Source organism: Lissotriton helveticus, chromosome 1_1 (genome assembly GCF_964261635.1).
Source record: "Lissotriton helveticus chromosome 1_1, aLisHel1.1, whole genome shotgun sequence".
NCBI classification, from domain to species: domain Eukaryota; kingdom Metazoa; phylum Chordata; class Amphibia; order Caudata; family Salamandridae; genus Lissotriton; species Lissotriton helveticus.
The window spans coordinates 247,742,894-247,769,711 of NC_136057.1; the positions used below are offsets into that span (position 1 = coordinate 247,742,894).

Here is a 26,818-nt window from a genome sequence, read left to right on the forward strand (position 1 = left end):
TCAATACTTGACATGTTGTGAACTGTTTTCTAATTCACGTGCATGTGCTAACAAAGTGTGCCATGGAACAAAGGGTTCACTTAATTAATTATTTTTTGAGTGACAAATGAAATAGTTGATTTAACGTTGTAGGAGAGTAGGATCTGCTTACTATGATTACCCCCACTATTTGCTGGTGTTTCACTGTTTTTCGACTTAAGTCTGGCTGGGGCCCTGCTAACCAGGACCCCAGCCTAGCTGCTTCCTCTCTAAATTGATTGCATGTACATTTGGTACACTCCCGATTGGTTACTGGGTAACCCTTGTGAGTCCCTAGTATATGGTACCTTAGGTACTAAGGGCATAGGTACCCCAGAGGCCTACCATGGGCTGAAGCATGTATTATGCCACCCCTGGTAAGCCTTTCAAAATGGCACCACAGGTCTGCTGCTGCAGCCTGTGAAAAGTGGTGCATGCACCCCTTACTGAGATATAGGTTACCTATATTTACCGTATATCACTGACACATATAAACCTATAAGTCACTCCTATGGCAGGCCTTATCAATCCTCAAGGCAGAGTGCTTGGTTTTGTTTGACAGTGTGCCCATGCATAGGCAGGACCCCTCTGTAGCTTTTGGAATCACTTCTATGTAGCTGTTCTGTGATGTAGCCAGACCATATACTCTTAAGTGCATTATAACCTTGCGGTTAATGCTAACTTTGAAATGGCTGCATGGAAACATGTCGTTGTTGGTGTCAAACACTTTGGAATCCTACTCCCCCCCCCCCCGCAAGTTCTGACCGGTAACAGTTGAAAAAAGAGCCCTGGCATCACAAAATGGATGCTGCAGCCACAGACACAAGTCTGACCTCCTACTGCTGGACGAAACTCCGGCAGGGGAGGCCTGGACAATAGGTTTCCTGTCACAGGGAGGTGTAACCACTTCCCAGACAGGCTTTAGTGTATTGGGGCTGGGTGGGTGCATTCAGAGAATACTTTTCAGACAGTGCATGGGGCACACTTGGTGTCCCTGTGCATAGCCCAGTTCAAACCGGTTGCAGGGGCACTCAGCCCCTGCTCTGACGTGAAACTGGACAAAGGGAAAGGGGTATAACCACCCCCACCCTGGGTCCTCCCATAGGTGGGACCCTAGAGTAACTACAACCCCTAAACTTAGTATAAGTATAGGAACCCAGTCCTTAGAACTTTAGATTGCCCTGGACAAAACTCTGCAACATATATCCTGGAACTTCGACATTCTATTTCGACTAGAAGATGGAAGAATCTCCCTTGGGGTCAAGGAGTGACTCCCCTGTTCAAACAGGCACCAAAGAAGCATCTTGCCAGTCTGCATTTCCAAGGCTCCCGCCGGATGCCAACGGATTTGCGACACAGGACCCAGACTTCCAGACTTCTCTAGGCCGACAAAGCTGAGACCCGCGGCCTTCACGAGTGACGTGGAACCAGAACCCCTGGACATCGTGCACATTTGCTAGTGCATCGACTTTCCAAGCTTTTCCGAAGTTGTGCATTGGGCTACTTGTAGTCCAAGCCCCAAGCACCATTTGCACCGAAGATTGTGGGCCTACTCTCCACGAGTGTTCTGTGGGGCCACTTCTAGCATTTCCGCTCAAGCCTCCTTCGCGATCCCTGGTCCGTCGACTGGTGGGTCCCCACGAATGTAACTCTTCTGTTTCTTGGGCTTTCCTGGTTGCTCCAGACGTGCCCTGACTCTGCTCTAAAGGGCGAGTCCCTCAGACCTTGCTGGTCTGCACCGAAGCCAATCTTTGCTTTCTGCGGGGGTTGCTTTTGCCAAGGCTTATTCGGTCCAATCCGGAAACCGACCCCGCAGCACTCGACATCCTTCATGAGACAGCTCAAATCCAGCTCCTGGTCATCGTCAACGCCTCCTGGTCCTCGTGGCTTAAGAGTCAAGCTTCACCTTCTTCACCTGAAATCGCCCGACATTGGTTGGCATCTTCTCATCGCCTTCGTGGTCACTGGCTAGTGACCCAGACACTGTCCCCTCTGCTTTCAGGTTCTTCAGATCTCGATCCACCCTTGCAACCACCTGGACAGTTTTGATTTGGTCGCCAGCATCACTTTGCAGCAGATCGCCATTGAAAATGACGACGAAACCCAACACCAAAAGACACCTATGCACCCGGCTTCCTTGGGTGAGGTAACTCGAGTACTCCGGTGCTCCCGTGGGTATTGACTCTAGAACTGCCTGGTGATTCGCGGCTGTGTTTAGACACTGCACGTGTCCCCCGTGGGTCCCCTGTGTCACTACCTTAGGTGGTTCCTGGTGGCCCCAGAGGTTCTGAAGGCTCTAGGCCTTGTATCTATGTCCTTCGTGGCTCTTATACCACTTTCTTAGAATATGGTTTGCGATGCCCCTAGGGCTAATCATATATTGTGCTAATTTATTGTGGGGTAAATAAGTTTACTGAATGTACTTTTGCCTCTAGCCTCAAAAAGAGACTAGAGGGATGTGTTTAGAATAAATACATATATTTTATATATTTACCTGGTGTGGTTCTCCTTTCATTTAGTAATTTGTGAGATTATAAACTGGTATAACAAGCTGCTTTACATTCCTTCAAGACTTAGCCTGAAGGCTGCTCTCCACAGCTACCAGTAGGATAGCTTTCTATATAGATTGTCTTCAAACCTACCATTAATAAGGGTCGTTTGAACTGGTACAAGGTGCCCACTAGAATAGTGCACAGCACTAAACGGTGGCCAGCCATTGAAGAAGAGGTCCTAGTGACCTTCTTCTTTCTCTCGAAGCCATGTCCTTTTCAGATTGGGTTCCTTGACTTACTGCTGAAGTAAAAGGTTTCTTATCTTCTTTATCGGTCCAGATGGCCCCATAAAGAAGATAAGAAACCTTTTATTCCAGCAGAAAGTCAGGGCGCCCAGTATGAAAAGGGCAGGGCTTAGAGACAAAAGGACACACTAAAAGCACACACATAACTTTTTCTTTCCCCTCTCCCCACAAAACAGGCCACCTCTTGGAGCAACACTCGGGGCACACTAAGTGTCCTGCACCGCACAATCATCATGCACACGTCTCACCTCTCAACGTGAAACCGACACTAGTTCCACATCTGTTGCCTCAAGGGGTTGGGAGACCACCACACCGAAACTAAAGAAGCACCCAAGCACCGTGGGCACTCTGGAGGGAGCAGCCGCCGACCTCTGTACCATGAGCAGCCACAAGCAGGATGGGGAGAAACTGAGCAGCGTCGAGGAGGAGGTGAGGCGCCCTCGGGTGCTTGTGTGAGCTGCCGGGTCTATCTCTTGTGACCCTCTGGTTTCAGCTCTTTTGTGGCCATCGCGGCGCTATTTTACTTAACTTGATGAGCTCTTCCGTGTTTTGACCAGTGGGAGCAAGAGCTGTTACTCACTCTTAGTCTGCCATTGTTTTACCGTCGGGTCAGATTTGCTTCCTCTTTCCTCCTGGATCCCTTCGCCGCTCCCCGCCTCCGTTCTTTCTAGCGTCCACCTTTGCGCGGTTGAGGTCCGGGCGAGGGGCGCTCGCTCACCCCCTACACCTGGCATGGGGGCAGCGTGGCCACTTTCCCAGATATGGGTGGGTGCTTGTCCTTGCCGCCGGCCGTCCTTTCCGCACAGCTGGCTTGGCCTCTCGGCGCTGAGGTAGGAGCTGCACTTGTGCCCCTGTTTTGTGGCTGTTTCCCACATAGTGGGACAATTGCCCCATCCTGCTTTGTTCATTACTGTTCATCTAGTTAACTAGGGGAAGGAACACTGCAGTACTACGGGTGTGTTCGCTGGTGTCATTCCGCTAGTTGAGGACTGAGTGCTTGCCCCAGGCTTGGTTTTCCTGTAACCTGCAGAGTGCGCTGCTCTGTGGACCACTTTCTCAGTGGTCGTGTGCGGGGATAACTTCGTGGTAAGGGCAGTTGGATAGATAAACAAGCGTATTTTGGAGCGGATACTGGTTTTCTCCTTTAAATGTGGTGGTTTGGCCGGGAGGGTGGGCGGGTGGCAGCGGCCATCGCTGTGTGCAATTGGCAGTGTTTGTGTTGCTCGCTGCAGCGCTGTTTGACGGGGCCCAGTAAGAGGACCCCGCGATGGAACGTTCGCGTGCCTCTGAGGGGCCGCGAGGCCGCTCACTGCTGAGCTCGAGTCGGTAGCGCGCGCTTCGCACCAGGCACTAATGAGGGCACATCAGGCAGTAACGAGGGCGCAGCTGTGGGCGCCGGGCTCCGGCTGAGCCTCTCTGCCCCAGTCCACCTGTGAGGCTCGTCGTGCTGGGAACGGTCGTGCTCGGATACCACTGCGCCAAGCTGCAGCGAGGTCTTGTCTCGTTGCGCCGAAAGCAAGGGCATGCCCTTCCCGCAGGTCACCGAGCCAGGAGGCCGCTGCCAGGCCGGATCAGAGGTAAGTGCTCTCTCGTGGACGCCATGCCTGACACCCGCACAGGTGGCGCTCTTGACATTCCTGGGCATCTCTCTCGGAAAGGTCCACTCTTTAATGTGTATCGTGTTGTGGTAATTTTGCTATGCGGTGCATTCGCTGTGGGAGTCTGGGGGTGTGGGTTTACATTAGCCGAGCCTCGACGGCCCCTACAGCGCTATCTCCATAACAAATGACCTGTCGGCTTGGAAGCCATGAGAATTTCTTGGCAGGCGGGCGCCCCAGATGGGATCCGTCAGCTTTTAAGAATTGTTTAGGGTTAAGGAGCAGGATGTTACTGGAATGTAAGGGAACTGCCAGTCCATCTACGTCTGTCATGAAGCGCATGGCTTTCTCAGTGTAGTTTGTTTGCTTCTGCACGCTACCACCCCCCACCCCACTACTTGTGACAAACACCAGAGCCTATTACTTAGACTTTCCTGCCAGTGAGGGCATACCGGGCACTGGTATGAGCAATTTCTGATTCAGAACCCTGCCCTCCATCAGGGAGCAGCTGCTACACCAGATCGGCAGATTGTAAATGAAACCACAACCTATAGCCCCCCTTGACTTCCTGCATTGGAGTGCCCCCTGACCTTAGAGTGTCTGTCCCCAACCCCACCAGGCACACCCAGTGTACCGCACCGTTTGCTACCTATTGTATTTTGTTTGCCCACAATTGTCATTTTTTGACTCATGTAACTTACCGTTTGCTTTTGTAATTTGTTCACTTGTAATGTTCTCCTCATGTATCAGTTCTGTTCCTATTGGTAAGCGCTCTGACACCTTCAGGTAAAGTCCGCGCTATATAAAAACGCATAAAATAAAATAAATAAAAATCCAAGAAACTATAGGTTTATTCCACACCGTCTATAGGGAAAACTGTAGTTTGTTTTCGTTTTTGTATGGCAACCATTTGTATGTCTAAAACGTGACAGTCACTCATTTTCTTTTATGAATTAATTTCGGATAGGAGGGAGAATTAAAAATATCTTGGCGTTCAGTGATGCATTTTAAATGAACACCGAATGTCAGTCATAACCGCAAAACACAGTGCTTTGAGCGGATATATTTGTGTATGAAGTCAATCAATGGTATGCTACTGCCCAGGAGGATACCCATTTCAAAAGTTTATATAGCTCGAGTGTAACTGTCAACACGCCTCAACAAGACTGAGGTGTGACATGACCTGTAGATAACAAGTTTGAATGCAGATAGCTCATTGTTTAATCCCACTGAGGCCGATAGTGACCTCACCAAATTTTTTTAAGTAAATAGTTATGCCTCGGTTTAGAAACAATGCATCTATAATACTAACTTGTTAGTCTAGTTTTTTCACCTGCATGAAGAAGTAACTCTGGGTTAGTTCATTTTACACCGCTAATTTTTGATAAACGAAAGAACACCCCACACATAGAAATACTGTGAGCGGAATCCAAGCTTCTCTCTAGAAGCCAATCTTTGGAATGTTGAACATCCATCCCAGCCAATCAGATTTAAGGACGTCCAGACAACTGCCATTGCAAGTCCCCAGTGCTGTTTGGGTCTTTTGAGGTTGACTACCTGTGAAGACCGCCGACGTTTTTTAATTTTCTTGTATGAAGATTGTGTCCTTGCCCCTTTTTACACGATATTGCGATTTTCCTAAGGCCTGTACAGTAAGGAATCGACAGGCAGCTCGTGCCCTGAGGACGAATTTGGCCTCATGACGTTGAAACTTTTCACAGGGGGACTGCTGTCAGACTCTAAAGCCAAGGGCACGAGGTCAGTATTAGTCACTTGTCCAGGGGTGCCGTTATTTACAAAGGAAATTAAATTCTGAAGTACCTGTTCTCTAAAAAACAACCCCGCAGTCAGCCTGACCCTGGTCTTTTAAGAAAGCTTAGTTTAGATGTATTGCTCAAGTGAGTTTTAAGAATCGGTTTGCATAGCTGCCAGGCTCCCCAGTCCACGTGTGATGCTATACTCAAGTCCAGATTTTTCCCTGAGGGTAACAACTTTTTAAAACAGTCACAATGATGCCGTACAATATTAGGATATGCAGTTCCCAAATGTGTTACCTGTACTTACCTGGGGTGCAATAATGTCCCAGTTACTTACAGGTAATCTTCATTATCCTTAGTTTGTTATGCCCTAGTCACAGTCATTACTTGTGTAGTGATCTCACCTCTGACCCAGACGCAATTGTAGCAGATAATAAGAGGTGAAACCGCTCTGTAGGAAATTCAATAATGTGTCTGAATTAGTGGAAATATCTGACAAAAGACTCCCAGGTGCTTTTTCTGTGGTATGAAAAATAACTGTGGCGCAAACTCAGGAGCCAACTATAGTGTTTTAGACAGATTGGTTAAAAAATGCTAGAAGTATGTAGTAGTGATTTTAAAGTCATTGTTTACCATGGACTACTTGTGTTGCAGGCACACTCATTTCTTCAGTGTTTTATAGTCTTTAGTGATGTTAACTCACGGTTTCTTGCATGAGGCTTCTGTGTTGCAGTGTGTGGCTGTGTGTGTGGCTGTGTGTGTGGCTGTGTGTGTGTGTGTGTGTGTGTGGCTCTGTGTGTGTGTGTGTGTGTGGCTGAGTGTGTGTGTGGCTCTGTGTGTGTGTGGGTGGCTATGTGTGGCTGTGTGGGTGGCTATGTGTGGCTCTGTGTGTGTGTGACTCTGTGTGTGTGTGTGGCTCTGTGTGTGTGTGTGGCTCTGTGTGTGGCTCTGTGTGTGTGTGGCTCTGTGTGTGTGTGGCTCTGTGTGTGTGTGTGTGTGTGTGTGGCTGTGTGTGTGGCTCTGTGTGTGTGTGTGGCTCTGTGTGTGTGTGTGTGTGCAAATACAATAGGTCTCACATTTGCAAGAGATTAAGCTATTGGCATTATAAATGACAATGCCATTTATTTATCTGTTTTCAAAACCAACACATAAATAAAAAAATTGTCATTTACAATGCCAATAGCTCTAACTTTTGCAAAGGCGAGACCGTTGCATTGTAAATGTTTGTTATATTAACAAGTACAAGACAGGGGTCTAATGGGCTGATTATGATGGCAGTTGGACCGATATCGTTGTAGGACTGGCCGACAGAGAGTCGGCGGTCCTGCCAGGCAAATTACGATTCTGCTGCCGTGAGGTGGTCAGAAACATTCCTTTTAGCATTGAGGCTTGTGCTGTGGCACGTAAAAGGGCTGCAGCACAAGCCTCACTGCTAAGAAGCATGTTTGTAAACATCCCTGCACCCTGTAACAGGCACCCTATGGTGCCTGGTACACGGTGCAGGGTTGTGTACAGGGCACGATAGGTGCCCCCCAGACGCCTAATAAAGGGCAGGCGGAAAGGGACATTGTCATCCCTACAGCGGTGCCTGAGTAGGCACCGGCCCTATTGTAGGGATTACTGTCCCTTGGATGTGCGGTGGACAGTCCCTCCATCAGAAGCATTATTTTTCTAAACTGGTGTGGTGTCCATTTGTGGTGTTTTCACTGTGTTACTGTGAGTGTTGGTACAAATACTTTACACATCACCTTTGGGATAAGCCTGTCTGCTCATGCCAAGCTACCAAGGGGGTGAGCAGGGGTTATCTAAAGTGTGTATCCCCCTTACCCTGACTATAAGCAAGGGTCCCTATTTGGACAAAGGTACCTACTTCTGCCAACTAGAGACCCCCATTTCTAACAGATGTCATTTCAGATGTCATTAAAGATGTTATCAATGCAGTTATTCAATATGTCATGAGTGAAGTAATATGTGAGGGTACAAGCAGTGCATGGAGAGGGGTTTATAATTACTTTAGGGCACTACGATTTGTTCTTAACATTTTAACATTTTTATTCTTAAATTCTTGTTCTTAAAATTGTGTGTGTATATGTATATATATATATATATATATATATATATATATATATATATATATATATAAGGTACGTAGTGCTCCCACGTCGAAGTGTTCAGTAACAGCCGTTACTGTCGAGCAGGAAAATAGGAGCAGCGAGACCCAGAAATGGTGCAAATGTTAAGTTTTATTAAATGTTAGCCCAGCACCAGTCCGCCATGACGCGTTTCGGCTAGAGATAGCCTTGATCACATGACAAGCGTCAAGAGGGCTGTTCACCTATTTAAAGTGCAACGTGCCATCACATGCAAAGGAAACAGAAAAAATACTATTAATGTTTCCAAGTTGTTAAAACCCAAAAATTGCGACATAAATGTCTGAAATGCACATGTATACATGAAACTCATCACAAGCAATAAAAAATGTGTGATATACATAATTGTCATTCATCAAGAAAACCATTATAATACAATAGGCATCTATTTACAAGAGTCCACATGGCAACGGCTAAATCCAACTTTTAAAATGATATAAAAGCTAAAAGCCGATAAATAGTTATATACATCTAAAATATAACCATTAAAAATTACCAAAACTCTGTACAAAACTTAAAATAAATTAAGGTTCCAATTGTCATGAACTCCTAATTGAATGTAATAGTGCCCAAGTGGGCTGGTAATCTTGCAGACCAATAACAGGTACTATACATGTGCAAAATTCGCAAATTTCTACAAGCGCTGTGATGGTATAAAGTGCTCCCACAATTAGTGATATAAAGTGATTGGTGAAAATTAAAATGGTCATGGAGATGGAATTCATCAGGGAAATGGTTAATAATCATCAGATAAAGTGTCAGAAGGTCACACTGCAACAGATTAAAACTTCATATGAATAAAACTGCACGCGCTAAGTGGGCATAAGCAAAGATGCTCTAGATAGTGAACAGGGCAAAAGCGAACAATAATGTCTAGAGATAGGTGTGGCAGTCCTCCCCAATGTTAAGACCCTGTGGTGCCTTGGTATCTAATAGGATTATGTACCGGGTCTCTAATTTGCGAAGAAGAGATTCCCTATCACCACCTCTCCGTTGGGGAGGAACACAATCTATCACAAAATATTTCAAAAGGGAAGCATCCTTTCCATGTTTACTTTCAAAGTGCCTGGCTACTGGGTAAGTCACATCTGCGTGGGTGATTGCTCGCAGATGTTGTAATATCCGCTTGTGAACTTGTGGTCGAGTACTTCCCACATACCTTAACCCACAAGGGCATTCCAGGACGTAAACAACAAACTCTGATTTACAGTTTAGTTTCTGTTTGATTTTGATGGGAAAGGGAGAAAGAGGAGTAGTTACCTCTGTTTTGCTAATGCCGTGTTTACATGCTTTACAACTCGAGCACCTCAAAAAACCTTTACTCCCACTTAGCCATGAGGCTTGAACTACCTCAGGGCTGCTAGACACAAGGCTGTCCTGCATAGCCCGGGCTTTACGGTAGGTAATGCAAGGTTGTGGGCCCATTGAAGAACCAATGATAGGGTCACTGGAGACCAGGAACCAATTGTCCTTGACTATTTTATGAATACTTTTATGTTGACTGTTGTATGTCATAATAAGTCTAGTCTCCTCGCCCGCCCTGTTTGTTATAGTTTTTGATCGGGAACTTCCTGCGCCCAGGAGTATGGTTCTATCAATCATGTTGGCCCTAACCATGGCATTATCTATAATTTCTGGTTTGTAGCCTCGTTCCAAAAAGCGTGCCTTACAGAGGGATTGTGCCGTCCGGCAATCATACTCATTGCTGCTGATTCTCCGAATCCGCAGCATCTCCCCATAAGGGATGCTGCGAATCAAATGCGCAGGATGTTGGCTCTCTGCATGCAGCAATGTATTCCCTGCTGTAGGTTTACGATGTAATCTAGTCTGAAGTTTTCCTGCCTGTACATATAACTCCACATCTAGGAAGACAATAGATGATCTGCTATGGGTACTAGTAAAGTGGATGTTAAAGTTGTTCGTGTTCAGTAAATCAATGAACTCAACGACCTCTACTTCAGTGCCATCCCATACAATAAGTAGGTCATCTATATACCTTAACCAAAGTTTAACCTTAGCATTGACAGTGGAAGCATGTTGTTTCAACAGGACCTGCTCCTCCCAGTACCCCATATGGAGGCAGGCGTAACTGGGAGAAAAGCAGGCCCCCATAGCCACTCCACGAGTCTGCAGAAAAAGTTGGTTGGCGAACAGAAAAATATTGTTCTCAAGGCAAATTGTGATCATGTCAAATATCATTTTAGAATGTTCATGGAAACCAGGGTCTCTTTTGTCAAGGAAGTGTTGTGTAGCCTTCAAGCCGTCAAAATGAACAATGCTGGTGTACAATGAAGTCACATCCATGGATACCAAAACATAGTTAGGGCTCCATACAAAGTCTTGTAATTTCCTCAACAGATCACTGGTATCCAAGATAAATGAAGGTAGGCCTCTCACAAAGTCCTGTAGGAAAAAAATCAATATACCTACTCATATTCTCCAACAGACTATTGCGAGCAGATATAATGGGCCTACCAGGAGGTTGTTTCAAATCTTTATGAACCTTAGGGATGAAGTAAATAACTGGCATCACCGGATATATATATATATAATTTTTTTTTTTTTTAGGAGCTTAGACAAAGCAATTATAAAAGGTTGACCTTGGGAAACAAAAAGCTCGGGGGAACTGAGTTCTGAAGCACTGCATAAATTATCTTAAGAGTTTAATAATAACTGCCAGTGGTTAGACGGAAAGTTAATCACACTAAGCAAGTCTATGAAAGGAACTTATTGGGTGCTGGTAGGAAGAGCTGACATAATCACGATGAAGAGTTTATATGAAAGCCTCATTGGATGCTTCCAGGAAGCAATGAGTTATGATCACAATTTGCTGTTAATTTTGTGGCTAATCAGGAGCAGGATAAAAGGGGTCCTCAGTCACTATGCGAAAGTCTGACACATGTCTTCATCATACACAGCCAATAACTGATAAAGAAAGTAATACATTTACACAAAGAACAACAATATGAGCAGAAAAATAAATGAAGTAACACAGCGGTAGACCCTCAATAAGATCCTTTTACCTGCATCCCATAATAATCGTTGCCACTATATGCCATCAAGAGGGCATACTTCCTTCTTGGCACTTTGACCTCTTTGACATCAGTTCCCTCTTCAACTGAAAATACATCTTGTTCCTCTGGCTCTAGGACATCTGTCTTTAGCAAATCTTCAGCACTCTGTGTAGACTGTGAAAGAAGGAGCAGCAAGAGTATATATTACAGAGAGCTACAACTAGGTCACTTTTCAATGCTTCTGCTCTTTGGCACCCAAAAATATGTCTCCTTGTTACTCCCAAAAATCAAAACTCCTTTAAAAGTGAAAAGGTGTTATCTTTGAAGAGAAATTCTTTACTGCCATAACGCTTGTGAACCTATTAAAAGTTAGAAAATGCAGTTAAGTCTAATTTTCTCGAGCAAACATGAATTGAAAGTCTTAACGATTATTTTATTTGAAGCATATTTATTTAATATTTATTTAATTATATTTATTGTGTATTTAATTTTAAGTCATTCATATTTTTTTAAAGGGCATATTATCTTTTGATATGAATGCCATTCATTGACGAACCCACAGTTCCCGCAAACAAAATGACCAATATTCAAAGATGATTCTATCACTGTTGCAGAGGAAGGGTTCTGTAGAAGGCAAAGGATGATTAAAATCTAGGTGGACATACCACTGCTCTTCTTTGTACTCTATCCGAAACAGACGAGCATGTACGTGCTGAGCTGTGCTGTGCTCGTATCCATCTCTGGCATGACCAGATGTTCAACAAGCGAACTACCTTCATTTTTATTTTCGTGCTGGTATCATACCAAGATACTTCATCTCAAGAAACTTCTACCTGAAAAGAGAATATAGAATAGATTTTGAAGTGTATACTTGGCAAGGACTGCTTGCAAGCAGGAGTAAAACAGTAATCAAAGGTGACCAGTAACCAACTGCAAGTATTAAATGCAATGCATAGTGGAGGCCGGACTCAAAGGATGCCATTTGAGTAGGACAAGTAACATGACAGAGTAGAAAAGAAGCTGTAAATCTAAAGGCGGCAAAACCAATAGCAAGAACATTTATGGGAGGCTAACGCAGATTCCAAGGTCTTTCTCATCCCAACATGCTTTCAAATTTCGTTAAATCGTGCTAAACTAGATGAACTCCAGCATGGAGCTCTGAGCATAGCTCCACTTTGGAGGCTATGGATGCTGCTGTAATCATTATCTACTGGCAATGATTCATGTCTTTCATCCCTCTTCGTGGAGTGGTCTAACAATCTTTTTAGGGCACCGATAATATCTCAAGGAGAATGAGTCTTACTGTGAGGAAAACCACCCAGCCTGGCAAAACTAACTTCTTAAAGGTGAATACGATCGGCCCACATTTCAAAGTACGCTTGGTGCAGCCAAGAACCTTGGGTATGTTTTATTGGTTCTGTTAGACCTGATAGCCTTAGGATGGTCTTTCCCCTAATTTTTGCCTGTCAACCCCCATTTATCTTTACTTGTTCTCCGTGGACCTCACAACTACTAACCAGTGCTAAAGTGCATTTGTTCTCTCCCTTACATATGCTATGATTGACTTACACCTGCTTGGTGTAGTTAATTCACATGAAGTCCCTTGTAAAGTGGTAAGCAATATGCCTAGGGCCTGTACATTAAATGCCACGATAAGGCCTGCAGCACTAATTGTGCCCCCCACACAAGTAGCCTTTCAAACTGTCTCAGACCTGCCATTGCAGGGCCAGTGTGTGCAGTTTACTTCGACCTACCAAGCCTTAAACTCCCCTTTTATTACATACTAGTCACCCCTAAGGAAGGCCCATGGCAATACAAAGGGGAGGGTGCTATGCAAGTAAAAGGTAGGACATGTACTATTATGCTTTACATGTCCTGGTAGTGACAAACAGCCTGTTTTCTTTTTCACTATGGTGAGGCCTACTCCTCGCATAGGCTAGCATTGGAAATTCTTTAATACACTTTTAAGCTGTAATTTAGCTTTTCCAGGTTCCATATGTTTGGAATGATCTTGATAACTCCTCTTTACTAGTGAAGTTGGATTTAACATTACTGTTTTAGAACTGTCACTTTTAGAAAGTGGACATTGCTCTGCTCTTAGCTGTTTCGAACCGTACAGCCTTTCTCCAATACACATCTGGGTTGGGTGACAGCTACACTTTCTGCATTCCCTCAAGATAGCCACAAACACAGGAAGGTGAGCAGGGCTTGAAAAATCATAAGAATGTTACTAGACCTGCAAGTCTAGTGATGTAAATAATCTACTCGACCTATTTGTAATGCTCTTGACCCATAAAATGGTTTTAAATTATGTGAACGTGGGCAATTACTTTAATTTATTGGGCTGACGTTTTCCTCATTATCACATATGAGAGCACCTTCAAATGTGCGAGTTCAGCATGTCTGCTGTACAAAAAACTCTTTTGTTTGATTTAATAGACTAAGCTTGTTTCCCATATATAATAAAATATAGTCACAGGTTATACATGACCCCTGACTTGCCACTTAGTTCATTAACAGCAGTGTTATCAGGGCGGGGGCAGGAATATTTCTCAAATCATGTTTAAAAACGTTAACTTTTAATAAATATATAATTAAAGCATGAAGTGGTAGCACACTGTCATTTATAATCAGCAGATTTTACATTGAAATGGCAACAAACTTTCCCACTGACATGCAGTTTTATTGATAAAACTCTAAAGTGTACAAGCAATAATGTTTGGAATTAGAGTTTCTGCAAATATGCGTCAGTTGCATAGCCTTTTCTGGTTTGTTTTGCTCCTATTTATCTCTCTGTTTGCATCACACTTCTTAATTACAAAAAAATGCTTTCATAATTCCGGATATATTTTTAAATAATTTGTAATATTACTTAACAGGCTAGTTACTTAAATGTTATGTGTTAGAGAAAAATAAGTGACATCTTCAGACAGCTCACTTGACAAAAACCTCTAACTCAAGAAGAGAGAGAAAAATAGACTTCATTTTCCAAGCAGCAGTTAGTAAAAAGACAAACTGACATTTGACCTCTTTCCTTGTACAGACAGCAAATGTGTCAAGATTAAAACAAGATTTAATGGCACCTTTATTGTTCATTCACTTTATGAATGAACAGAACACCTGCTCCTTTCAAGCCTAAATTCACTCCCAAGATGTAACTAGTAGGTGCTAAAAATAGCTCGACCTGAGTTTCTTTTACTCGCAATTGCGAGTGAGAGAGTAGATTTTTCAAGGCCTCGTGAGCACTTATCTGCATTCTGAGCACTCCTCTGCATTCTGATGGGTCTTCCTGGGCAGGGAAGAATGGGAGAGGCTGGCACTACACTTCAATAGGTAGTGTCCTGTCCACACACCAAGCACTGATTTACCCCACATGGTTAGCCTAGCAGACAGGATTGTGTCAGTGCCAGCCTTAGGGGTGAGCAAACCGTGCAGTTGCACAGGGCCCGCAACTTAGGAGGACCCGAAAATGTCTCTGAAAATTTCATAGAAATGTACTATCAACGTCACAGTGCTCTAAGTGGAAGAAGAGCTGGGCGCAGTCAGCTGTGGAGGCAACACAAGAACAATGGGGCGAGGAGGCAGAAGGGAGTGTGTGCCCCTCAGAAGCCCTGTAAACTGATACGTCTCACAGAAAGCGGGAGGCTTTTCATGGTTTCCGTAAACACTGGATATGCCACTGCTAGCTCCGAGATTGCAGAATAGTAGCAGGTAATGTAAGGGCACAGTGGATCCATGGATTACTGTAAGAACGTGTGCTGGATGTAATGTCATTGTCGTAATCTGCTGCACCGCAGGAAAGGCTGCAGCGTTCCCTACACTGGCCATTGTGAGTTTACAAATGAGCAGAGCAGAAAAAAAGCAACTGTGTAAGTGATACATTGTGTTTGGCCGTGGTCAAGGTTATGGCAAAGGGGTTAATACATTCCCGGAGTGCAGAAAAGAATGCTAGTCAAGACCCCAAAGAAATTTTCATTCATTATGCTTGTCATTCTCTTAATCTAGTCTTGTGCGTTGCAGTAAAGTCATCAACTACAGCACTGTCTTTCTTTGGGTATTTATAGAAAATATACCACATGTTTGCAGCATCAACAAAAAGATGGGCCATACATACCTATTGTGTTAGTACGGCAGTTGTAATGAGGCCATCCTACACACAATGGGAGGTCAGAATGGAGGGTGTGAAAGTTCTGTTCAACTATGTCCCTGAGTTTGGCATTGCAAAAAAAGTTCTGAATGTGCCTAATCCTGATAGACAGACATTCTACGAGACCCAGAGTTTACAATGAGGTTTACTAATTTCCATTTCTTGTCAACGTTGTTATCTGGCATGAACCATTAAGCCAAATGAATAAAGTTAACAAATGAATACAAAGTATTGATATCCAGTTAGATGTTACCATAGCTCTGCTGAAAAGTTCTGGGGATTACATGAGAAAGTATTGTGACACAGGATTTGATAAAGCTACTGAAGTTGCCTCTGAGATAGCCTCATGGTTTGATGATCCAGTGGAGACCACCTTTGAGATTGAGAAGAGGACAAAAAGAAAGAAACAATATTTTAATTATGAAGGAGAAACTCAAAATGTTATATTTAATGTCACTGTTGAACAGGCAATCAGCAAACTCAAGGAATGCCCAGAATAAATGGTGGTACAAAAGGGGGTGGTGATGGACGGAGCATCTGAACCAATCAAACACTCACACCCAGTCAAAAGATCTGGGTTTAATCCATCACCGTTCTTTAGCCCACTCTGCCACCCCAGTTCAGACATGGCTATATGCAAATCAGTCTGACCCTGTGCCTCATGGGAACAGTCCAGCCCGAACTGCCAAGCCATGTCTTCCCTGGACCGGAAACAAGCTTCCGAGGACCGGTTTCTGGCATTACAGCCTTCTTCAGCCCGGCTTGCTTGAATCCAGTGGCAAAGTGAGCAAGGGACTCACGTCTGAGTATACCCTGCCAAACTTATGGTGGCCAAAAGCGGTACTCCCTTTGTACCGCTTTTGGCCGCCATAAATGTTGCCGTTGCACTTAGTGGTTTTTCTGAATCTTTTCTCTTGACGTTAAGTGAGGCTCCAATTTAGGCCGGATTCGCTTCAAAGTCTGAAGCTCTGGAGCTTTCAGGGCGACAAACTCGAAATCCAGGCCAGATCACATTTGAAGCTTGACTCTCGATGTCGAGTTGGTCACCTTAAGGAGCTTTGTATCAAAAAGTTCCAAAACCTCTAGATCTTCTTCCAGAAGGTCTCCATGAGGGTTCAAAGTGTCAACAACACCAATTCAGGTGTCTTGAAGCTCGGAGATGGTCCTTGGGATGTTGGGACTACAATTCACCTGGCCAAATCCTTAAAGGTCCACTGGACACACTCGATGATAGGGACTTCTTGGTGGAGATGATGCAAGTGGGCTCACTTCTTAATCCTTCTTGAAGCAAGGCAAAGTCCTTAGGGCTGTTGTGCTAGAATGTGCAGCAGTTGCAGTCCTTCAAAGTGCAGACCTTTGGGGTGCCGAACAGGTTTCCTGCAGGGCAGACCTTCTTCTTGAACTTTGAGGCAGTAAATCTGAGTTGCTTGGCAACTGTTCCATATTTATGCTGTGTTAATGGGCATCAAGCAGGGGGCACCCCTGACCAATGAGAAGCAGGGTTCCACCCAAATGTATGACCACTTCCTTTAACGTGTGGCATAATCTTGTCCCAGACAGCACTATTCTTTCACAATTCAATATGGATGAATTCTCTCCTTGGAGGTTAGATCACGCTAAGCCAACCCACTGGTGTGGCTAAGATTCCCTAACACTCCTCTTTCTTCCATCCCTCTCCCTAATCTAATTACAGGGGTTCCTGTGTGGCTGATGTTGCCGAATGTGGGAGTGAGCCTGTACTGTCCTAAATTATCATTCTCCCTTTGAAGATCACTTTAGCCACTCCTCCCTGACCATGCCTTTTGCTTCTACAGCTGCAGTTCTCCACCCACAGGAAATCCTTTGGCTCTCTAGCACACAGCTTTCCAAACTTTTCATGTTGGTGACACACCTTTCTGTGAAAAAAAATTCAGGGACACGGTAACGCTAGGAAGCGCAGCGAGCGAGCCCGAACCACCTATGGTGGGTTCAGGCCCCACACACACATACCCCACCCCACACACACCCCACACCACCCCACCCCACCCCACAGACACACCACCCCACACACACACCCCACACAATCCCACTCACACCCCCCACACAAACCCACTCACACACACCCCACACACACACCCCACACCCCCTCCACACCCCACCCACACACACCCCCCACACACCCCACCCCACACACACCCCACACACACCACCCCAGACACCACCCCATACCCCCCACACACACACAACACACACCCCACACAACCCCCCACACACACAACCCCACACACACCCACACAACTCCACACACAAAAATGCAAGTGTCTGTCTGTAACACAACAGGTGCTCATGTAAGGCGCTCCGATACCTTTGGCTCTAGTTTGCTCAACAAAAAAAGTTTGGCAAAAGCTGCATGGTAAAGCGTAAACGATGTTTTCTACCATTATTTATGAACTTAGTTGCTTTCTTAGAATAGCTCCTGCTCAAATTAAGCACTGCCCTACTTCCTTTACTTCTCATCCGTTTTCCATGGCAGGACAATGATTAAAGTGTCCAGCTTGTAGTCATAAACTGAACTCTGTCTGCTTCTTAAAAACTGCAATAGACGTGGAACCAAAACACGGTGCAGTCGGGTGGTGCGAGTCCATTCTAAAACCTCTGTATTCAGTGAGGCCACGGACAAACTCTATATGGGTTGTTATCTGTTTTCAGCTCAGTTGTCTGCCTTCAGCCGCCCTTGGTTGACATGCAGATGACTTCCAAACTGCCAGGGGCAGCATGCTACCTCTGCAACTGCAAGCTGACATTTGGCATAGGGAGGGCCCATTTTAGGCGTTTGATGTCGGTGTTCTTAAAAGATAAACTCCAGAATGGGGCGTGGTGTTGCCAAAGGCTCTTTGATGACCCCATGCAGTAGTCACGCCTAATTGGCACCTCTCAACCAGAAGCTCTTTAGCAGCACGCAGCGCCTGACACATTCACCAAAACACTTGAATCAGCGAGTGATGAGTTCCAGATTGGTGCATGGTTTAGCATTCTTCAGCATTTAAAGGCAGCAGAACTTTCGCTTCCGGGGGCTATCTGAAGTACGGTGTGTATATTATATCCGGACAGTTTCATGTATGCTTATTTTATGTGCGGCAGATAATGTTATCGCATGAGGTAGTCCAGGCTATAGGATGCAGAGGAGTTACTGTTATGTGTGTTGAAAGTGCAGTGCTACACCTTTTCTGCTTGAATGAGAGAAGCTCTGTCTGCTCCATGACACATTTGTACTTCCTATGTCTACGTGAGATAAACAAGCAGCCATTTGGTACTCGTATTACCTAAATCACGCCTCCTTTTCGTATTTTATAATCTTGAATGTACCAGTAACTTGTTAAAATGTAACTTTCACCACGCGTACAGTTTTACCTATTTCTATGCGACTCTCATTCCTTATGTAATTTATTTCGGTCTATTGTAAAGCGCTCTGACACCTCTGGGTAAAGATTGCGCTATATAAAAATGCATTAAATAAAAATAAGCCCCCACTCAATCCTAACCCCCCCCCTCCCCCCATCGTATGTGGCATCCCGAGACCGCTCACAGCGGCACCCGAGCACTTTACAGGTCATTAAAGACCGTGTGCATGTTAATTGAGCTTTGTTGTTATTTCAGCCCTTCTAAGAGCACCTGCAGCCCGACTCCGCCGATTGCCGGCAGAAGTCATCTCATCCCGCGACATACCAACGGCTGGGGGGCGACACACTAATGTGTCGCGCCACACAGTTTGGAAAGCTGTGCTCTAGCAGATCTCTTCGAACCTTATTAGGACAGCTTGGCTCAGCATGGCAGAAGCTAGCCAATCATGAGAGGGCAGCTGGAAGGCTGGATTCTGGCTTACAGAAAACAAAGTTTAATAACTTATTTTCTGTGATAGTTATTAGAAATCTAACAGCGCAAGTTAATTTATCATAACTATCATTTTATGTCCTTGAATTGCATTTTACCTCACTCCTGTAAATATCTATACTTAAATAAATTATTCCAATTTTAGCATATTGAGCTAGTTATCTACAATGGAGAAGACAAATTTGCCAGTTTGTCCCTCATCCGGGATCATAAACTTTTTATATAATGTCTCTGCTTATATAGTTACATCGCACCCGACCCCTGGGGCACCTAGGTGAGATTTTAGGGCTGACATATGTAAAATTAAGGTAGGTTACTACTTTGGTAGTACCTTTAATTCCAAAGACGAATTAGTATATAATTTAATTTTAAAGACAGCCTGCAAAGCAGGGCTGCCTTGAAAATGACAGCAGGCAACACAGCAGTGCACACTCCAATGCAGGAAATCTACTGGGCCTCTAAACCTCCTTGCTCTATTATATACTAGGGACTTATAGGTTTGAATCCCCCTTGCCTTGTTATATACAAGGCACTTGCGAGGTTCTGTTAATGCCAATTGTAATTATACCTAATAGCCATGTACTTTTAATCATCGCACAGTCCATGGGTCTGGTTAGCAGAGCCCAGGGCACAATCAGAGTCAGAAAACCAGCACTTAGTGGTCAAAATAGGGACAAAAGATGGGTGACACTGAAAACGGATCCTGAATTCTCAAAGAATGACTTGCTCTCTTCAATGGCTCAGGACCAGCTCGGCACTGATATCAGTTAAACATGAAGCTGGACGAACTCGATTACAGGGAATTAATAAATTCATTTGCAGGACAGAAAACAAGGAAAATTCAATTTTTGTGAAGAAGTAGCATTCTACATTGTTCTGTTACAGGTGCACTTGTATAGTTAAATTGTACATGTTGTATTTGTTAACAATCTATTAAATTAAAATGATTAGCAATGAAAAACTATTTAACTTATGTCATGGGGGGCAGTACAGTATACTCTGCACAGGGCCCCAAATATCCTAAGGCTGCTACTGATTGGGTGCACTCCAGAGGCCAGCCTTTGATGTCACCTTCACTTCAAAGGCACTTTGGAGAATATGTATTCGGCCCCTGACACTTCTGGATCTTAAACTGAACCTCTGTCAGAAGGACTGCTGTGCTGCATAAATGACTCAACTGGACTGCTTTTCTAGAAGGACTGACTGCTTTTATGTTGGTTGCCCTGCTGCCTGCTGCTTCCCAACTCTGCTGAAGGGGAGCTGGACTCTGCCTTCCCTCCAAGTGATCTCCAAGGGCTTGCCTAAGTCTCAGGGACACAAAAGACTTCCTACAATCCTGCTGGTGCTGCTAGACTCTGCCTTCTGTGAATCCTACCCTGGCCTGACGTGCCCCTTCCATGTTGTGAGCCTCAGAAGTGGGTTCTGCAGCAGTTTTGCTGAAATTGAGTTGTTGGTTGACTGGCGTGTGAGCCCTGGTCAAGCAGCAACCACAGTCCTTGTCAGGGTAAGATACAAGCAAACACTAAATTAACCTGTGCTTAACCCTCTTGTAGCTCTGCACAGAGAAGTCAGGCTTAACTTAAAGGCAATGTGTAAAGTATTTGTGCAACAGTTCAGACAATAATAAAGTGGAAACCCAACACAAAATTAATCCCACACCAAGTTAGAATAATAAAAGTGTCTTTAATAAATATAAACAAGACCAAAACAATAAAAATCCAATAAGCAGAACTGGAAGTATGTAATTTTAAAGGTTTTAGTGAAAATACCACCAAAAAAGCACAAAGTGCAAACTGTGCATATCTGGTCGCGCCGGTCAGGGACAAAGTCACAATTTCAGGCCGACCACAGTGAAGCATGGACTGGCTTCAGGGGCCCAGTTAGGCCCGCTGAATAGGGTACCTTAAATCCTGTTTGCGGTGGGTTGCAAGGATCTGTGTCAAAGATGCGTTGCACAGCCAAAGTGATATGTCGGTTTCGAGGTGTGGCAAGGCTGCAATGAGAGGGCTAGCATCATCGCAGAGGATTCCATCGACTGGGCCTACAATGCAAAGTCTGACATCAGAGATGCAGCACACAGTCGGGATGAAAGGCTGTGTTGTGGAGCCTGCCATCGACAAGGGATGCGAGGGCCTGCACAGAGCACGCTTGCACATTGACGGTTACAATGGGCTGCGATGCAGCTATTTGCTACGTGTCCAATCCATGCAGCAGCAGCAATGCATCGGTTCTGCTGGAGTTTCTGCTGCGTAGCAGAGTAGGTGCGTCGGTTCTGCTGGATCCACAGAGGCTGACATAGCTCCTTACCTCCACTTCCAAGTGCCAGAACAGGTGTGGCACCACTTGGCTGAGTATACTAACACATAGCTGAGACCAGGTGCAAGGTTGTTGGAAACCTGTTGTGTCAATGAGGCTTCAGATCAGGAGGCCAGCCAACTAGTCTTTGGAGTCCCGGTTCTGGGTTCAAGAGGTGCAAGTCCAGTCCTTCTCACCCCAGCAAGAGGGCAGCAGGTCAGCAAAGCAGGGCAGTGATAGTGCTTTAGAGCAGCAGTTCAGCAGAGTGGCAGTCCTTTCAGCAGCACAGCAGTCCTGCTTCTGGCACAGTATCCACAGGTCCAGAATTGTACTGAAGAGTTGGTGACTGAGGTCTAGTAATTATACCCAGTTGTGCCTTTGAAGTGGGGGAGAAGCTTCTGGGGAAGACATTTGAAGTTCATGAGTGTCCTGCCTTCCTGGCTCCGGCTCCAGACTAACTACAGGGGATATGCAGCCCCTTGTGTGGAGACAGGACACAGTCTACTCAAGTGTATGTGGGGCTGGGCCCAGTTTCTCCCACCCGTCGTGTCAGTGATGGCCCATTTAGTCACACCTAAGCTCCCCATTGTGTTTAGCTGTCTTGGAGGAATACAAAAAGCCTGTCAACTACACCCAGTCATGTCACCCAGAGAAAGGCTGCAGGCACCAAATGGCTAAGGCAGGAAAACGCCAAACATGACTGCTTACTTGTTCACATTAGAAAATTACTCTTATTACATATAATAAGGTAACTGCAATTTTATCTTTTGGCAGAGGTAGGCCTTGCAGTAGTGAAAAACAAATGTAAGAATTTTTCACTGCCAGGACATGTAAAGAGTACATGTCCTACGTTTTTAATTCATTTACACCCTGACCTTTGGGCTGTCGAGGGCGTAACCTAAGGGTGACATATGTGTTAAAAAGGATGGCTTGGGCCTGGCAGAAGGTTTACTTTGACAGGTTGAAATGGCCGTTTTAAACTGTACACACATAAGCTACAAAGGCCACAATCGCAAGAGTACCTTGAGCCTCAATTTGTTGATGATGGTGAAACTATTAAATAGCTGATTGAAGGTGTGTGAGAGTGAGTGAGAGTGTGTGAGAGTTAAAGTGTGTGTGTGAGAGAGTGACTGTATGTAAACTGCAACATTATATGTGACAATGGCATTTCCAATACAGATGTTAGCATTTTGCTCATTCAAATAAAGGATGGGACAACTTGGAGCCCGGTTTTAAAATATCCCTAACTGACACCTTAGGCCATTCTCTTCATCTTGTAACAAGCTAACCGCTTTCTATATGATTTATTGGTCAGCAGAGGATATTATCATCTGTGGTAATTTTGCACAGTATTGTGTGAGATAAGCCTTTAAAAACATCCAACTTCTCCCTACCAAAATTGGTGAGGCATCATGGTTATTTTTTTTGGGTTTTTTTTTGTTCAATAAGTTTATTACATTTTAAGAAAGAAAAGAAATAATTAAATATAATATAGAGTGATACAAACAAAATCCATTGGTGCATAAGGCATATTCGAATGAAGAACAAATAATTCCCGCAAGCAATATAATTGTGAAAAATAGAAGAAATCCATGAGGGGAATGTCAGTGAAGCACAATCTTCGTACAAGGTATCACTATTAAGAATGAAAGAGATAAAAAAAAGAAAGAAAAAAAAAAGAAAAAAGAGAAAAGAAAAAGAAAAGTAGAAAGGAGGATAGCAAGAAGAAGAAAAGAGAAAAAAGAGTGAGGATACAAAGGGGGAAAGAAAAGAAAAAGGCAGGAGAGAAAAAAGGGGAGAGAAGGATCCACTATCGTACTACAAAAAACACACCACACAAATAACAAACAGCAGTCAGTTTGATGATCCAAAAGGATACTGGGCAACCAAGCCCTTCGAGGCTCAATCCATGTAAGTGTCAAGAGCTCTCCAGACATTACTAGAGATAGTAGGAGTAAGACGAGCCACATCAACTGAAATGTGTGCACTTCGTAGAAACGAAACCCATGCCCACCACGTATGATATGACACGGAAGGAAAAGACTTTCATTCCATAAGTATAACCTTAACAGCAACTGTCAATAACAGATCTAATAGTTGCAAATCTAAGGTATCTAAAGGCAAAGGCATTCGAGAAGCCAATGGGCCCAAAAGGACCATAGGAAAGGAGAGCTGAAAATCGGTTTTAAAAATTAAAATAAGATGTTTATTTATAAGATGCCAGAACGGCTGTAAGAGAGAACATGTAAAAAACATGTGTAAATAATCGCCAGTAGCCAGACCACAGCTCCAACAGAGATCATCATCCTTCAACTTTAGTGAATGGAGACGCACCGGAGTCCAATGGAGAAGATTAATAGAGAAAAATTTAGATTGGGCTAAAGAAGGAGCGATCTTATCTCGTAGAGAAAGTTTCCCAATCAACTGCCATGTTTCTGGCGAAATATGCTCAGTAAGATCTTTATCAAAATGATGTAACCACTTCTGTTGAGTAACAGTGTGTATGCTAGACGAAGTAGAAGACAAAAATGTATAAATTTTGGAAGCCACATGACCAGATCTTAACCACAAGGAAAATAACCTCATAGTGGGAGAATCTGGCTCCAGGCTTACTTTAGAAAGAGCTACTTTAAATTATAGAAAAGTGTAGAAATCTAAATTGGAGAGCGAGAACTGTTGGGCTAAGGAGGAGAAGGGTAAAGGATCATTGTTGGAATCATATAAATGATGAACTAACGACACTCCTTTAGAAGTCCAGTAAGGGATCAACGCAGGATCAATAACAAATTTTATTCTAGGATTACACCACAAAGACCACCTTGATTTATGAATGGGGGTTGTAACCTTTCTATCTACCGCCCTAACTGCTGCAATAGTATCCAAGATAATCGAGCGGGAGAAAGGGATAGATAAAGTGGACGTTGATAAGAAGGAAGAAGTTGGTAGAGGAGATGAAAGATACTGCTCAATGAACAGCCAGGAAGGCTTGTGATCGGGGATAGAGGAAAACCATAAAGCACCTTGAGAAGCTAAAAAAGCTACCTAGTATTTTTCCCAATCAGGAAAATTACAGCCACCCATCTCATAAGGTTTTCTCAAGAACTTATATGCAATTCGAGCCCTCTTGTCACTCCAGAGAAACGTAGAAGTAACAGAGTCAATCTCACGAAAAAAGGAAGGGGACAATTTCACCGGAAGCATAGAAGAAACAAAATTAATAATAGGAGTAATCATCATTTTTAAAGTTTGGATACAACCCCACCAAGAAATATATTCAGGGGACCAGGTATCTAAAAGTTGACGAACTTTGAGTAGAGTTTGCGCCTCATTATACGCAACCGTATCATAGAGAGTACTACAAAACCAAATCCCAAGATATTTGAGACGTTTAGATTGCCATTTAAAGCCAGCGGGGCCCACATGAGCTGGGAACCAATAGGCATTTAGGGGGAACATCCCGGTTTTATCCTTGTTAAGGGTATAACCAGAAACCTTAGAGAAACTAGCAATAATATCTTAAAGCGCAGGAATCGCTGAGACAATATCATCAGAAAAAATAAGAACATCATCCGCGTAAGCAGCCGTTTTTATACAGTGCTGACCAAACGCAAATCCTTTGATGTCCGGATGTAGATTGTGGGGATAAGGGACATGCTTGGCGGGTACCTTGACGAAGATTGAAAAAATCAGAAGTAGCCCCATTAACACGGATGTTTGCTCTTGGCTGAGCATATAAGGACATAATCATATTAACAAAAGCATCACCAAAATTATGTGCACAAAAAAGCATGGAGAAAGGGCCAAGAAACCTTGTCAAATGCCTTCTCGGCATCTAAGGCAAGGGCAGCAGCTGGAAGCGTAGAACGCGTAGCTGTACCTAGAATATGACAGAAAGTACGGATATTGTCCCTAGCAAGCCTACCCTTCACGAAACCCGTTTGGGATGAATGAACCAAAGAAGGAATATGGGATTCTAGCCGTTTAGCAAGAATCTTGGCAAAGATTTTGGCCTCCATGTTAAGAAGGGAAATAGGGCGAAAGTTTTTGGGATCTGAGACATCTTTCCCTTCTTTTCGAATTACTACAATAGTAGCATCTGCCGCAGTTTTTGGGATCTGAGACATCTTTCCCTTCTTTTCGAATTACTACAATAGTAGCATCTGCCGCAGTGCCCGAAACCGCGCCGTTGTGAATAAATACATCAAAAACAGCTTTAAGATGAGGAACCATAGACGAGAGAAAAGTTTTGTAAAACATAATGGGAAAACCATCCGGTCCAGGAGCTTTACCAGACCGAGTAGATTTGATAGCCTGTATGATTTCATCAGATGTAATTGGGCCTCCTAATTTCTCACCAGCCGCATTAGATACAGTTTGAAGAGGAATAGTTTTTAAAAACTCTTGGCAAGCTTCAAAGGACGACTGGTTCGTGGGGGTATAGAGAGAACTATAAAAATCCCGAAACACCTCAAGAATCTCCGCAGTCTGAAACTTTTTGATACCAGATCTATCAGTAATAGAAGAGATTTGAGATGATTTAAAACTCGTAGCTAGAATCTTACCAGCCCAATTCTTCAAGAGTAATCGTTTAGATTTCTGGGCATGAACTCCAATATGAGCTTGTTGGTAACGATAGTGTTGTAGGAATATTTCAAAGTTTTAATGGATTGCAACAAACGTTTATCATTCGTACGTCGGAAAGAAGACTCCTGGTGTTTAATACTTTCTGCTAACTTCGCAAGTTCCCTTTTGATAGCAGCATTCCTTTTCGCCATTACTTTAATAATGTGACCCCGGAGTGTAGCTTTAAAAGCATCCCACAAAACCACCGGAGAACTAAGTGAGCCCTCATTATTAGAAAAGAAATGTTCAATCTCATCATGTATATCCTGAACTTGAGCATCATCATGAAGAACTTCAGTATTTAGTCTACAAGAGGAAGGCTTTCTCTTGGGAGCTAAACTTAGGAGAGAAAAAGAAACAGCCACGTGATCCGAGATAAGGATAGGGTGAATGTACGGAGAGGAAGAATGTTGCACTAGAGATGAATGAACGAGGAGATAATCAATACGAGAGAAGCTAGAGTGAGGAGAGGAGAAGAAGGAAAAGTCACTTCCGGTAGGGTTATGGAGACGCCAAATATCTTGAAGATTTACTGAGGAACACATGTTT

At 44.0% G+C, this 26,818-nt stretch overlaps 1 protein-coding gene across 1 annotated transcript in view; it reads right to left on the reverse strand.

Annotated features, from left to right (window-relative positions):
- Positions 1-26,818, reverse strand: part of LOC144768978 (pseudouridylate synthase 1 homolog) — a 71,840-nt gene that overhangs the window by 25,279 nt on the left and 19,743 nt on the right. The window contains exons 2-3 of the mRNA XM_078652972.1: positions 12,000-12,167; positions 11,344-11,508 (exon numbers count right to left, since the gene is read on the reverse strand). Coding sequence (XP_078509098.1) covers positions 11,344-11,508; positions 12,000-12,113 — 279 coding nt within the window. The 5' untranslated portion in view covers positions 12,114-12,167. The remainder of the gene's footprint in view (positions 1-11,343; positions 11,509-11,999; positions 12,168-26,818) is intronic.